Raw genomic sequence first — 15,130 nt, 5'->3', positions numbered from 1 at the left:
AGAGCAAAAGAGTTTTGTTGACAAGCCTGCCAAAAGTGAATGATTAAAAAATGACCAAGCGGATAAAATGAGTAGGGCCGGTTAAATGGCTGATATTAGCACTTTTAAAACGGGGAAAGAAAAATCTACAAAAATGGGCAGAAATCAGCTGAAAAAAAATTGCAGATTTTTGCAGATGTTTTTTTTTTGTACATTAGCACATTAAAACATAAGAAAAAAACAATAACAATCAAACATCACCCCCAAACATTCATTGTATATTTTTAAATGAATCAGCCATTGAATCGGTTATTCTGCCAAATATCAGATTTGGCATTGGCCTAAAAAAAAAAAATCCATGGATCACTAAAAATGAGTCTTCAAAATAGTGACATTTTTATTTGGTGTATTTTATTTCTCCTCCTTCCACCTGGTCCAATACATCCATCCATCCACTTTCCGAACCGCTTGATCCTCACTAGGGTCGTGGGGGTGCTGGAGCCTATCCCAGCCGTCTTCGGGCAGTAGGCGGGGGACACCCTGAATCAGTTGGCAGCCAATCGCAGGGCACACAGAGACGAACAACCATCCACACTCACACCTAGGGACAATTTAGAGTGTTCAATCAGCCTGCCATGCATGTTTTTGGAATGTGTAAGGAAACCGGAGCACCCGGAGAAAACCCACGCAGGCCCGAGAACATGCAAACTCCAGACAGGGAGTCCAGAGCTGGAATCGAACCCGGTACCTCTGCACTGAGAAGCCGACGTGCTAACCATTGGACTACCGGGCCGCCCTGGTCCAATACAGCGGTTGACAAGTCTGACTTGATCATCGCTCTTCCGCTTTCTCTCCCCGTAGCGTTTGAGCAATCCACAGTCGACGAGGCTCTCTGAGTACAAAACCCCAGCCCACACGCTGGCAAATCTCTGAATCCACTTTACAGAGTCATTAAACTGACATTTTAGCAATTTTAACTCTCAGATTAAGTGACACTATACAATACAACCACTGTAAAATAGAGGCAGCTTCTCCACTTTACTGTTATGAAGATGTTTCATGTCACTGCTGTTAAGGAATCTATTCCTTGCTGTGATTTTTTTATTTTTAGGCCACTCTCTCCCCAAAACCGCTCAGCTGGTTGACCGCCCACCCATCCTCTTTTGCCTCCCCTTATCATCTAAAAGAAGGGGGGGCGGGATTCTCCCGCATGAGCGGTTGCCAGTGGAGGGAAGTGTGCGGTCAAGCGTCTAAACGCTCTGATGCTTGTTTACAGCGTCCGGCTGAGCGTAGGATTACGTAACGGCTCCCATGGCATCTCTGAATGGGGGGGAGGGGGGGGGACCACCCCCTCGAGGTGGGTTACACGTTCAGGACGTGTCGCCTCACGTTGCTGTCAATTGGAGCTTTGCATTTAAAGTGCAATGTTGGCCTGAGGCCTTGTGTCGGCCAATGATGCACACAAACAGCTTTGTGCAAATGTTTTGAGATACCGCAAGCTTCGGATTGTTCTGTCAATCTCAAAGTGTGGTACACGTACCACTTGGGGTACGCAGGATCCCGCTAGTGTGGCGAGAAATAATCACTTCCTGAGTACAATTCAGTTGTATTGAACTTTTCAGTACAATACAACTGCACTTCAGAACTGTTTGTTTTTCAACTTTAATTTAGATTTATGGACTGGTCTTTGGAGTGGTCTGGCTGATGCAATGGTAGCCTCATGGCCCTCCAGTTTGGAGCCTCCTCAACGTATTCCCCTTTGTAATTTGCTCTCGCTTTCATTGTAAAGCGCCACGGATGACAGCGCGGGATGATGTCGTACCCGACATTACTTGGCGGCAGGCATCCTATTGTGATGAATAAGCATTCCCAGCTTGACTAAAAATACTTTTGGGAACAACACCTTTCCCAGAATGACTCCCAATTTTAGTGCATCCCGCATGGAAGGGGAAGGGGGTCAGTGACGCTGTCTATACGTGAGGTGCCATTATGGACAGTATTTGCTGTACATTTTACGCATGCTAATTGTTTTTTATGTTCATATACATTCACGACATGTTTAAAAAGTGATTTTTGATAAATTGAACTCTTTTTCAAGCACGTAGGAGTGTTTGAACCCGTAGACTGAACATAGACCTTCATTCATAAATGTGATTAAATACCATTGCGAGACTAATAAAGGTTTCTTATATTATATTATATTATATTATATTATATTATATTATATTATATTATATTATATTATATTATATTATATTATATTATTGTCATCATATTATTTTTATTAATATGAAAACCTGATGTGCTATATAAAAAAAATGAGAGCAGATTCGAATAAAATTTTTTTGACCAGAGTTATTTGGAAGAACACTTCTTACTACTACTGGAGTAGCAATACTAGTCTAGAGGAACAGTACTCCAATTTGAGTACAATTATTGGCTAGGCTATCCACTTGGGATTGTGAACCTTTGCTTTACTTCGAAAGGGGAGATCTCTTTACTTCCGGGGTGATTTTGTGTTACTTGCCGCTGCTTTAAAGGATTCAGTCAACAACAGAAGACCGGGAAGAAAAAGTAGTAGAAGGAGAGGGGGGCGGGTGTGTGGAATGGAGGGGGCGGCTCGCCCAGAGAGACGCACAGTGGGAATTGTCTCGGGGAAGTAGTTGTAGAAGTGGCCGGTGGTGGAGGTGGGGGGCAAACAAGAAGGAAGCGGAATAAAAGGAGTCGACCATCTCCAGGTTGTTCCGAAGACCCCCACATAAATAGACCGTCTTTCGTGGCCGTGATCCGACAGCCTCCGCCGCCCAATGAATGGAGTTGCCTTCTGCCTTGTTGGAATACCTCCCTACTCCTCCGAGCTGCATGTAAGTGAACGCCGCGTTGTGTTGCGTTGTGCGTGGAAGAGGGCGAAGTGAAGGTAACGGTGGTAGTGAGCCCGTCCCTCCCTGGCGCGCCGCCGTCGCTGCTGGTACTGCCACCGCCGCCGATCCGAACGTGATTCCTAAGCCGATTAACAGCAGTTTACCTCAACACGCAGACTTTTTGTGTGTTGAAGCTTTTTGTTTTAGAATTTTAGGCGCCAAATGTTGTCAAATCCGACGACATTTGAATGCAGCACCGGCCGGAGTGACCCTGGGAGAACAGGGCGAGTCTTTTGTCCGAGTCGCGATGCTGCATGGCGGGCAGAGCGGACTGGGCTCGGGTATGCGACTTGTCCTTCCGAGTGGGACGTCCCGAGTCGGGATGCGCCGTGACGGGGTCACGAGGGTCTAATGTCGGCGTCTTCGAAACGATATGTTGTCACGACGTCAAGTAGTAGTTACAGCAAAGATGAGGAAAGCCAAATATGTGGTGTGGTCGTGACGTCACAGCAAATGACAAGATGGGAAGTGTGACCGAAGCGATCAACATCACAAGATCTTGTGGGTTTGTGTGTAACATGAAGACTGAAAAGTCGGAGTGTTTGGAGCGGTCGTGTGACTGTCTGGCATTGCGTGGCATCCTTTTAATTATGATCCGTTAAATTCTTGGCATCCTAGAAAGTCGTTTTTCCATCCCTGCACGTGTGTCCTGTGCACTTATACCACCCGGCTGTCTAAAATGCTCTTTTGTGGTTTTGTCACGTTTTTAGAAAATAAATAAACACACACTTTCAAGTGTCATGACTGCACTTCATGTCCCATCACAACGTTATCGCCATGGTGATTATTTTCAGATGTCTTCTAGAGTGGCTGTATGTAAACATACAATTTTCATTGGTCCACTGTGAGGATATTTCAGTCTTGGTGACATTCTGGTCCATATATTTACATTCTAGTTGCCTTTAGGACATTCTGATTCAATTTAGAGGTAGTTTGGCAACTTATGGAACATTGTAGTCCTCTTTAATATTTTACCCCAGACACTCTGGTCCACTTAATGGACTTTATGTTTCTGGGCATTCTGATTCTCTTTGGGGGTCATTTTAGTCCAAATGAGGCCTATTCTGGCTAACCTTGTGGATATTTTGTTTCACTTTGAGTCTTCCACTTTAAAGACATTTGTAGTCTAGTCCTCTTTGAGAACATTCAAGTTTACGTTGAACACACCCTGTATGAATTTTGGGACAGTCTGGTTTTCTTCGTGAAGATTCTGGTCAATTTTATAATCATTCTGGTCCACTTTGAGGATATCTTGGTCTTTATGGACAATCAGGTCCACTTGATGATATTCTGGTGATATTCTGATTCACTTTGAGAACCTCCTGGTCCACCTTTGACCAATCTGGTCCAATTCACGAGCTTTCTATTACATTGGTGAACATTCTTATCCACAGTAAGGTCATTCTGGTGCACTTGGAAAATTTGTTTCTTCCAGTACACATCCACTTATGTCCGGACAATGCCACACATTCATCAGCCTCTTTCATGCAGACCTTGCAAAATTGCAGTATTTGTCCTGCCTTTTACACAGAACAGAACACGAGATATTGCTGATTATGCTGTTTTGACACGTTTATGTAAGTGTGGACTGTTTCTGCTAGTGAACACTATAAGCGTGAAAACACACACACACATCTGTTGCCTCGTTCAGGAAGGCCACTATGGTGCCACGGTGAGAAGGTGGCAGAGGTGCAAAGGCGTGAGAAGCTTTTCCAGTCATCAGCTTGTGAACAGTTGTTTTTATTTACAATGAAGTTAATCATTTTTCAGATTGAGAACAAATCCCGATCATATATCAGTCAAATTTGGTGGCAATTGAATACATTTTCTTGGATAAGTTCCTCTGTATAGGACCCCTAAAAATTGCCAAGACTACCCCAAAATGGCAGACTTCCTGTGTGTTTTCAGGAATGACTTCTTGAAACTCATTTGTGCGTGTACTCATGACAGTCATGTCTTTTAAACGTCATGTTGCTAAGTCAAACTAGCTTCAGGAGCTGCATTCTACACCCCACAACTGACCCCCCCGCCTCCAAAAAGAAAAATCAAAGCAACATGTTATAATTTTGGGGGCAAGTCATCAAAGGACCACAGTAAAATGAGACTAAAATGTCCGCTCGAAATCCCAAAATGGCAGTCCTCCTGTGTCTTTTCGGACGTGGCTTCTTGAGACCTTTTTTGTGGTTGGCCTCGTGACAGACGTGGCGACCAAATTTCATGCTGCTTGGTGAAACTTGATCTCTTGACCAGAGAGAGGATCTGGATTGAGATATCCACAAATGCACTCGCTGGTTTTCCCGTCATCCGTGCTCCTCCGCAGCATCAGTGCGGCCACGCCCTGCTCGCCAACGCCTGGCTGCAGAAAGCCTCTATTGATCCAACCTGCCGGGCCTTGTGTGGATTGATGCGTTCACGGAAAGGAACGCGCTCCATAAGACACTATTTAAATAACGTTGTGTTGAATTGATGAAAATCATTTGTGGACATGGAATACACACGCACGGTCTTTGTGTTTGCAGCTCTATTATTGTCCTTGGTCTGCGGTGTTTGTATGGGGAGGACCTTGACACCATCTGGCGTGTCGAAGGACATCCATCGTCAACGATATTGTTGACTCGTGGCGAGCGGCCATTGTTGTTGTTGCGTGGCTCTGCGAAGCGGCTGGCGGCAGCGTATGCGATTCATCAGCGACACAGTTCTTTTCCTCCTTCTAATTCTCTTAAAGTCACATGAAAAAAAGAAAATACTATCGTTTATTCTCATAACCAACATGCTTGGAAGATGATGCTATTCGATAAAATCTGGAAAGAAGGGTCTGGTCTTGTTTGGAAGCGTGTAGTTGGAGTGCGTGTGTGTGTGTGTTGATATCGACCCAAAGCCAGCCCCGCCCCTTGCCTTGCTGCTGTCAATGTTGTTAAGTGGGAGCCACCATGATCCACTTTGAAGACATTTTGATCCACTTCTGGGCATTTTGGCCTTCTTCGAGCAGAATCTTGTCCTCTTTCAGGACATTCTGGGGCAGTTTTGGAACATTCTGGTCTACTTTGGGAAGGTTTTGTTACTCTTTGTGGACATTCTGAGTCCACTTAGGGATTTTTTTTTGTGTGTGTCCACTCTAAGGATTTTCTGGTTCTCTTTCAGGACAGCCTGGTCCATTTTGGTCCAGCTTTGGGATCTTTGAGGTTCACTTTGGGAGTGTTTTGTCCCTCCTGGACGACCTCCTCGTCCACTTTATTAAGAACGTTGTGCTCTACTTTGGGGACATCGTAGTTCACCTTGGAGCGCATTTTGGTCTGTTAAAAGTTGATTCTGGTGCACTGTTTAAAATTGTCATCATATTTGGGGACACTCTTTGCCATTTGAGGACATTGGTCCACTTTGAAGATATTTTCAACCACTTTAGGGGCATTCTGATGAACTGTTAGCACTCTCTGGAGGACTTTACCGTCTGGTATGGTCATTATGACTTTCTGTCTGCATTTTCTTGTCATTTCAGCATCACGGTTACATTGCGCTGAATTAGCATTAAATCCCCCTCCAGGCTTTTTCGGAACACCGCAGTCTAAACTGGAATGTCAGCGTTGGAGGGTGAGGAGGAAGAGGGAATGAAGAGAATCCCAATGAGTCATGGCGAGAGAATTGATGCCCACAAACACTCATGGAACAGGTTGCGAAGTTGTGCTGCAAGACCAGTAGACAAATGAAGTAAATAGACAAGACGGTTCCGACTCTTGTTGTTGTTGTTGTTATTCGCAGTCTGTTTTGACAGTCAGAGTCATGGGATGGAGATTAGCGGTAAGCTAACAAAAGCCACAAAGAAGCTAGCACGAGTAGCAGCGACACAATGTCGCCTTTGTTTACATTCTCAAGAGTGCTAGCAGGATGTTGTTTGTGCCCTTTTCAGTTTGGTGTCTGCGTCAAGATGAGTCTTCTCCACGCTAGCATACATACTTTTCTCGTTGTTTGATTAGTTGATTTGTTAAAAAATAGGATGGAACTAATCAGAATACCTCTAACAAGGTGGACAGATTGAACATCTGGTCGATTTCGGGCACAATGTCGACTAGAATGTTCCAGTGTGTCAACTTCATGCCTAATTGGGGACCATTTTTCCCGTGTGAACCAAGATGGCCTCAAAATGTCGCAGCATGTTTCCAAAGTGGACCCAATGATCAAATTGGACTTGGATGGGCTGAAAGTGAGTGGACCTGAATGCCCTTGAAAGTGAAACCGCAGGTGGCTAATATGGATGTGAATGTTCCTAAACTACAACATAATGTTCCCAAGGTAGACCTGATATTTAAATTAGACCGGTGTGTCCTCAAAGTGGACCAGAATGTTTCTAAAGGGGGACTAGAATGGTCCCAATTCAGACCCGAGTTGACCATAGCGGCCTTCAACTGAACTGGAATGTTCTCAAAGTATTCTAGAATGCTCCCAAAGTCAATTTCACTGGTGAGCCATATTAGTAAAGAACTACTCTCATAAGGATGTCGGCAGCTTGGCGAGTTGTTTACTGCAAATACGCCTTAAGAAAGAAGCCAAGTGGATGGATTTAATGCTTCACCTCGCTGACTTTCTCCCTTTGACTTCCAGCTTTGATCTCTCACTTGCTTTGCCTTCTTTGGTCTTCTCCTTTCCAGCACTGCGGTTTTATCCTGTCCGTGTGCACATTCCGGCATTTTAGTTCAGATTCATCTGCTTGTAAGAGGAAAACTTTGCCCGTCATGCGCGCCTTAAAAGTTTTATTTTTTTTTAATTTAACAAGTTCTTTGTACACATCCTGCTTCTGCAGTCGCCACCTAGTGTATGCCGGATGATTCGTCCCTTGAGGGATGAAGCCACTCATGGCACCACAGGACAGATTGCCTGTGGGGGGCTGCTGCTAATACCCGAGCTAAACGGCGCTTAATTGGGATCGACGAGGCATATTTATTGCATTACACCAGTAAAGGTCATTGCTTCTTGGATCACCATCTTGTTCCATCCCCGCTTTCACAGTAACAACCCTTTTGTTTGTTTTAATCACATTCTCATTTGGTTCCCCCACAATGCAATTCAATGGCGGGGGTGCAAATAGAGCAGACCAAATCCAACACTTAATTAATAGTGGACGCATTCCGTTCACATTAGAAGTAGGCATGGGTCGATTATGGTTTGACAGTTCACAATGATTTTAAAAATTTGAGGTTTCAATTATTGCTAAAACTTGTCAGTCAACAACAATGCTCATTTCTTTTCTGTTTTGAGGGGGCTCCAAAGCAGGCAAAGTCCCGCTGAAATATGATTGGCTGCTTGGACAGCCAATTTCTTCCTCTACTTCTCGTCTGAGCAGAGAGGGGAGGGGTGAGCAGTTGCACAGAGGCGGGAGGAAGGACCAAGACGAGAACATACGCAGATGCCTTTTTTGCGATGTCGATTCATGTCTTTTGCGCTTAAAAAAATGAAAACATGGTGCCGGCGGGTACCAGCTAGCCCCAAGGGCTACATTAGCAGCCTACGTGTTTGTTCAAGAAAAATAGCTCACCAGTGATGGCATACGATCCCGCAATATTTTTGCTCGTTCCGTTTGCTCGTCTTCATCTAGAACTACTCCAAATCTTTATGCTCTGATATGAAGCGACACAGAGGCCAAGTCACCATTTGAAGTCGGTTCAGGGTCTCAAGTTTCCCTATGTTGGATCAAATATGTCCAATCAATATTTGCACCGGAAGATCAGATTTATCTACCTCCAGACTGCTGCTGCAATTGAGTTACAATCTCTGAATGATCACGGGCCGCTTTTCCAGAACCCTTCAAAGGAGCTACTGTGAGTCCATCGAGTCACGGGAGGTGACTTTGGGGATGGGGAAATAAGGACTCTCGGGTCCTTTCATTTGGCGAACCGAATGGATTTGCCAACCGCTTCATGCGTATTCGCACCAGGTAGAATTTTGAGTATGTTTTGTGAGAATTCCCTAAATGGCTTCGCTGCACCTCCTCCGGACGACTTTGGAGCGCCGATGCATGGCAGGAATGCAGAAACCAGATGAGCTCAAATGGAAACTCCAGGCAAGCCATGTCACTCGCTCTAATAAACACTGGGGCTCCATCCTTGTCGGCCACGCCCCGTTCTCGTCCATCGCAGTGACGTCACCGGCGCGCACCAAAGTTATAATCTCGCCTGGTGTAATTACACAGAGGCGGAGATGAGCTAATTTTGTATACGCGGGCACTCTGGCTGCGGGAGTGTTGCCCAGATGCAGAAGGGAGGAGCGTGCAGGGAGAGAAGAAAGTGAGGAGGACGCTCGGAGAGAGGGAGGAGGTCTCTTACTGCAGCTCAGACGTGACCGCTCTGATTGCTCCCAGCGGCTGTGGTCGGCACATGGGAGATGAAGAGCGGGAGGGGTTGCGCTCTCCTTTCCAAATGCCGTCATCGCCACAGGAAGTAAAGCTGTCGAAAAGCAACCGTCACTGACTCGGCTCAGTCAGCTGTGAGTTTCTTCAATGAGTGCCCCCCCCACACCCCTGGTATGATCGCAGATTGTGGAACGCTCCGCTTTACTGGTTGCTCTGAATTAGCTCGCAGGGATAAATTAGTGATACCGCCTCGGTGTTAAATCATTCAATGACATCCTGAGATTCCGGCACTGCTGTCACGGCAGCACTTTTCCTGCTGCGGAAAAAAAAATCGGTCAGAAATTTACTTTGGATGCTACAGGGCGGATGACGCGCATGGGAGCTAATTGGAGCGTGTTTGTGAGGGAATGTGTGTCACGGCCGCCGTCTCTCGCCAGCTTCTGACCTTGTTATGCAGATGATGAACCCCACCCAGCCGACTTTATACCTCCCACCTCTCCAGATGTCCCCGACATCTGGCAACCCCCCTTTTCGCCTTGATTTGACACCTACGTTATAATTCCTATGATTTGAACTGGATTGCGGTTTATCCTTTAACGATTTTAATGTCACTTACTTGAGCAAGAATGTCACAATGTGAGTTTGGGTTTATATTTCTTACCAATGTTTAATTAGATAAGTGCACATTTTGGGTGTACTAGCGTGACAAAGTAAAAATTCCGCGTGAGTGTAAGAGGAGATGATGTTATAAGCAGAAAATGTTGGCCTTTGCTTCGCCGCAAAGTAAATGGGGACTTTTTTTGTCCCTATGACAGATGCTTGTTTTATATATAAATGCACTTGGAATCCAACTTAAACTGAGCAAAACGTCTTACAATATGAGCATAAAGGGAGGTTTCTTACCAGTATTATCACAATGATCACATTTTGGATAAGAATGCATGACAAAGTAAAAATCTGCCTTTTTCCTATGAAGTATGGTTCTTGTCCACTTTAATAGTACGTTTGGGATATAAAATTTGTCGTAGTTCATTAATTTTTATACTCAATTGAAATTGAGCTTGAACAGAACATCTCAGTATGGAATGTATGTGAGGATTTCCTACAAATATTCTCATAATGAGGAGCTAATTTCTGATCGAAATGAATGGCAAAGTAAAATCGTGACTTTTTTCAATGAAGTGTGGTTTGTTTGCATTTTGAGTGCAGGTGTGAAGTGAAGCAGTTTGGATCATTGTTTGCACTGGAGACTTGCCTGAACTGATGGCACATACACACACACACACACACACACACACACACACACACACACACACACACACACACACACACACACACACACACACACACACACACACACACATTATGTGTGGCACACATGGTCAAGCAGTCCACTTTAATACAAACAGTATGAGGGGGAGTGTGGTGCAGTTTTGCCATGTTATGTTGTCTTTGGCACTTTAAAGGGTCCGCAATGATGGACCACCCACCAACCATCAGCTATGTCATTCTGAATCCACACGCTCGAGCTGCACCTGCTCTGGTGTGTGAACTTTTCAAAATAATTTCCAGCAGCGGTGATGTGTGTGTGTGTGTGTGTGTGTGTGGCTGCGGTGTTGACCATGTCAGCAACTGTCAAGTGACAGTCCCAAAAGTTATGTGTCTCAGCGGTGACTTCCCTCTAGTGGCTGCCTGCAACTAACAACACCCTGGATATGCATGCAGCCAGAGCGACCATTGTGGGTTCTGTGTGTGTGTGTGTTGTGGGGGGGTAGGATGGATTTAGTAGAGATTACTGTTAAAATTAACCTGCTTTAAACAGCTGCGTCCACTTTGCACCAGAGCCCCTTGCTCGGTTGGTTTGCGGACAGATTATCAGTAATGTCTGTCTAGACGGAGAAACGGACACTTTTTTACCCCCCCTCCCGTACTGTAAAACTGTACCTGTTCTTGTTTGGACCATTTTAGCAGCACCACACCACAACACATATGATTGAGTCACACTAATGTAAGACTTTAACACAGTAAAAATATAAAAACTCACATCACTTCTTTATTTTTTGTCTTCATTGTGTGATATAATTTAAAAATATACTGTATATATATTTTTTTTAATGTCAAGATGCACTGTCTGAGTCTTTGTATCAATTTGAAAATGAATTTAAATTGCTGTTTTTTTTTCAATGCTTTGCTATAATTCTTTTTCTTAAGCCATTTCGTTGTATTTATTGTCGTTATTTTGGGCTGTTTTTTTGTTGTAATATTTTGTAGATTTTTTTTCTCTAAATATTTCTGTTGTTTAATTTTCATTTATTTCACATTGCGGCATTTTGTTACTCCGAGCCACAGTATTACACACGCACACACACACACAGACTCACACTGATGTTGGTCAGTGTGACTGATCGTTACAAAAAACACATTGTTTAGTTTTGACAATCAGTTCCAGTGGGGATAGAAAAGGGGCAGGAGGAGAGGGAGGGGGGGGGGGTCTTTTGTTAATCTGGTTGCCCATCAGTAGCTATTAAACAGTATCATCAAACTAATCTGTTTGAGGAAACACACGTGCTGCTGGCCCCCAAAGCGCCACCTGGTGGATGTTTACAGTGACTCACTCGTATTTCCTTTGGCGAGGGCGGTTCTGCAGCGGCGATGTCGCCAAGCCAAATCTTACAGCCGTGCTGCTTTTATGACAGAGTTTAATTACATACAATAGCTATGTATATTTATAGTTAGCCCAGAGTGTGTGCGGAGTTTGCTTGGAATAATAGACCAAATTCAATGCACAAAAACGGGCATTTAAAAGAAGTTGACATATGTGCCAGTGTGTCCGTTTCGTGTCGTTCTCAAAGGTTTTGTGCGCAAAATATCGTAAGTAAGTCAAAATGTGTTTGGCGGCAAATCTTGTGTTATCGATGCAGAATATTTCGTTTTTGTGGCAACATACAGTAGCGGTCAGAGATTTGGAGATGCTTTGTCATTGAATCGAATGAGAAGTGCTTTTGACCGTCGCTTTGGAGGTCACGTTGCTCTTTCGTTGGCGACCACTTTGTGTCTCTTTGGTCAACCCAGCTACTTAGGCACGCGTGCCACCACGGTATCTGTCCTGCATGATGTTTTTGGGGATTACATGAGTTTGTCCTGCCTGGTGGATGTTGACTTCTGGTGGCTTGCTGACAGATGAGAGGATTTGTCAGCCTTAAGCCATACACAGTGGAGAAGGGTGACGGGGAGGAGACAAGCCGGGTGTGCTTTTGGGGGTGGACACACTCGCTTTGTATGCAGGAGACCAGCCGCACAGCCACGCTGTCACTCTCGATCCAGAGACTCACTCCGGAGCTACCATGCGGGATTAAGATTTGCAAAGATGGAGAAGAGAAGGCCGGCCAAGTCTCGGATGCTCCATTGAGTTTGTGTCCCATGCGCTCGGTTTGCAATGCGCACGTGAGCGAACGCTACCGCCCCGTCCCCATGCCCGCCGCCATGCTCCCGTGCCCTTCGCCGGCCGGGTTCAACTGGAGCTTCCAGAACCCGGTGGGAGTGGATTGCAGCTCCCCCGAGCCTCGCTGCATATGGGTGGCGGTGCTGCGCGGCATCACCGGGCCGCCGCCAGTCATGCCTGTGGGACGCAGCCACATCGCCTATCAGGTCAGGGTAAGGTCACATAGGTCGGAACATTTATGACTGCAGCGCGTACTGTAGATGCAAAGAATTTGGCATTTTGTTGCAAACGATATGGTTTTCATGGCAAAAACTTACGGATGTAGTCCTTGTGACTTGTAGCAAAATATGGATTTTCAATTGAAATATTAGATTTTTCTTTTTCTTGTAAAATTTGCAGTTCCATGGCAAAATGCGATATTTTGTGGCAAACTAGTTTTTCTGGCCAAAATTGGCATTTTTGTGACAAAATATTGCAAAGCACCCTAGTTTTTGTGGAAAGAAGTATTTTCTTGGAAGGATGCAGCATTTCAGTTGGAAATAGTTCTTTTTGTGCTGATAAGTAGCATTTTGTGGCAAAATTGATTAAAGCTAAAAAAAATTTTGGTGGGGTGGCAAAATATGTAGTTCGCATTGCAAAAAACATTTGTGGTTTTTGTCCAAATATGTAGCTTTCGTGGCAAAAAAAGTTTGCTAGTCATATAGTTTTCCTGGAGATAAAAAAGATCATTTTTGTGATAAAACAAAGCTCCCAAATAGTTTTTGTGGCACTCTAGTTTTCTTGTAAAAAATCAATTTGTTGTAATTTTGTTTTTTGAAGTGGCAAATATGGCCTGATTTGATGCTACCATCACTAGTTCATCGAAATGTTGTCATCCATCCATCCATTTTTTCTAATCCGCTTATCCTCACAAGGGTTGCTGGTCATTGTGGAGCCTATGCCAGCAGTCTTTGGTTAGAAGGTGGGGGACACCCTGAACTGGTTGCCAGCCAATCGCAGGCCATACAAAGACAAACAACCGTCCATGCTCACACTCACAACCTAAGGACAATTTAGAGTGTTCAATCAGCCTGCCATGCATGTTTTTGGAATATGGGAGGAAACGGGAGTACCCAGAGAAAACCCACACGGGCCCGGGTAGAACATGCAAACTCCACACAGGGAGGCCGGAGCTGGAATCGAACTGTGTACCTCTGCACTGTGAGGTCAACGCGCTAACCACTGGTCCACCGGGCCGCCCGTTGTCAGTCTTTTCAAAAATAATTAGTTTCTTGTGGTCTTCACACTGGGAAAAGGATTGAGACGAGTTTACCTTGTAAACATTTGACTTTCGGGATTGGCCGCACATTCTGAAAGGACGTATTTGTCCCATCTGTGTATGTGCACCAACCACGACTTCAACCCCTGTGACGTCACCAGTGGACAGCAATTCCCACAAACGCGCTTGAAATTCAGACGCTCGGCTTCACATAATCTTCACTTTTCACACTTTTTCTCCACGCCTTAAAAGGTGAGAGAATTTGAGAGAGGGCGGGGGGGGGGGGGGGATGTTTGCTTTGGTTTGGTTCCCGGTCACATAGCTCTGACATCTCGCGGCCACCCACAACACCTTGTTAAAAGTGTCACCTTGAAAGTCGTCATTCCACAGCCGTAATTAGAAGAGAGAAATGCGCTCAGCGACCATTCCCGTATTAAATTGTGAAGTACATGTCGGGTAATGGGTTAAAAAGTCAACAGCACTGTGTCCAAATTTTTGCCTGTCAAATCATTTGAATTTATTTATGAATTGAGCATTATTGTGGTGAGTTGCACTTTAATGGCCAAATCGAGTTTTGTGGCAAAAAGACAAAAAGTCATCTACGTTGTAAACAAATGTGTTATTTTCTTGTCAGAATATTGTGTTTTAGTGTCAAATTGTGTAATTTTTCCCCAGCAATAACCTGCAGTGATGCGTAGTTTTGTTGACATCATCTGGGATTTTTGCGGCAAAAATAGTCCACACAGTGTGTTGCTTTCGTGGCACAAAAACAGTCCGATTCGGAAGTGCGAGGCACTTTGGAATGCTAGTGAATGAGAATGCTTGTTTAAATGTTGGACTATATGGTTCTCATGGCTGAATATAGTATTGCGGGAGGGGGCGGAGGGTCCTTGGGGGGTTCTCATCTGGTGATTTCTGTCAGGGATGGAGCGCTACTGTAAGAAGATCTACACAGAAGAATACGCACCAACGGGTTCGATTGTTCACTTTTGCTATTCAATTTGCATTGACGCTGCGATATAATATCCAATTGCTGTTGTGACCGTATTAGGCGATCAAAGTGCAGCTGACAGGAATGGAAAAAATAATAATATCTGCTGATTTTTGTGGACAAGCGTACGTCATTTTTTTGGTGTTAAAGGATGCTGTGCTGCAAATTGGAATATGGGGAAGTATTTTCCCTGGAATGG

General features: G+C 44.7%; 1 protein-coding gene across 9 annotated transcripts in view; it reads left to right on the top strand.

Annotated features, from left to right (window-relative positions):
• arhgap23a (Rho GTPase activating protein 23a) overlaps positions 1–15,130 on the top strand; it is a 45,530-nt gene that overhangs the window by 4,561 nt on the left and 25,839 nt on the right. For 2 of the 9 annotated variants that reach the window (XM_052048352.1, XM_052048351.1), the window contains exon 1: positions 11,767–12,888. The exons of 1 other annotated variant lie outside the window; for it this stretch is intronic. In XM_052048352.1, coding sequence (XP_051904312.1) covers positions 12,421–12,888 — 468 coding nt within the window. In that variant the 5' untranslated portion in view covers positions 11,767–12,420. Of the gene's footprint in view, positions 1–2,555; positions 2,844–11,763; positions 12,889–15,130 lie in introns of those variants that run through there. 6 more of the 9 variants (XM_052048350.1, XM_052048353.1, XM_052048354.1 and 3 more) reach the window with 5 other exon arrangements.

Source organism: Hippocampus zosterae, chromosome 17, assembly GCF_025434085.1.
Source record: "Hippocampus zosterae strain Florida chromosome 17, ASM2543408v3, whole genome shotgun sequence".
NCBI classification, from domain to species: Eukaryota; Metazoa; Chordata; class Actinopteri; order Syngnathiformes; family Syngnathidae; genus Hippocampus; species Hippocampus zosterae.
Note: the sequence above shows the minus strand (reverse complement) of the source record. Positions and strands in the feature narration are given on the sequence as shown.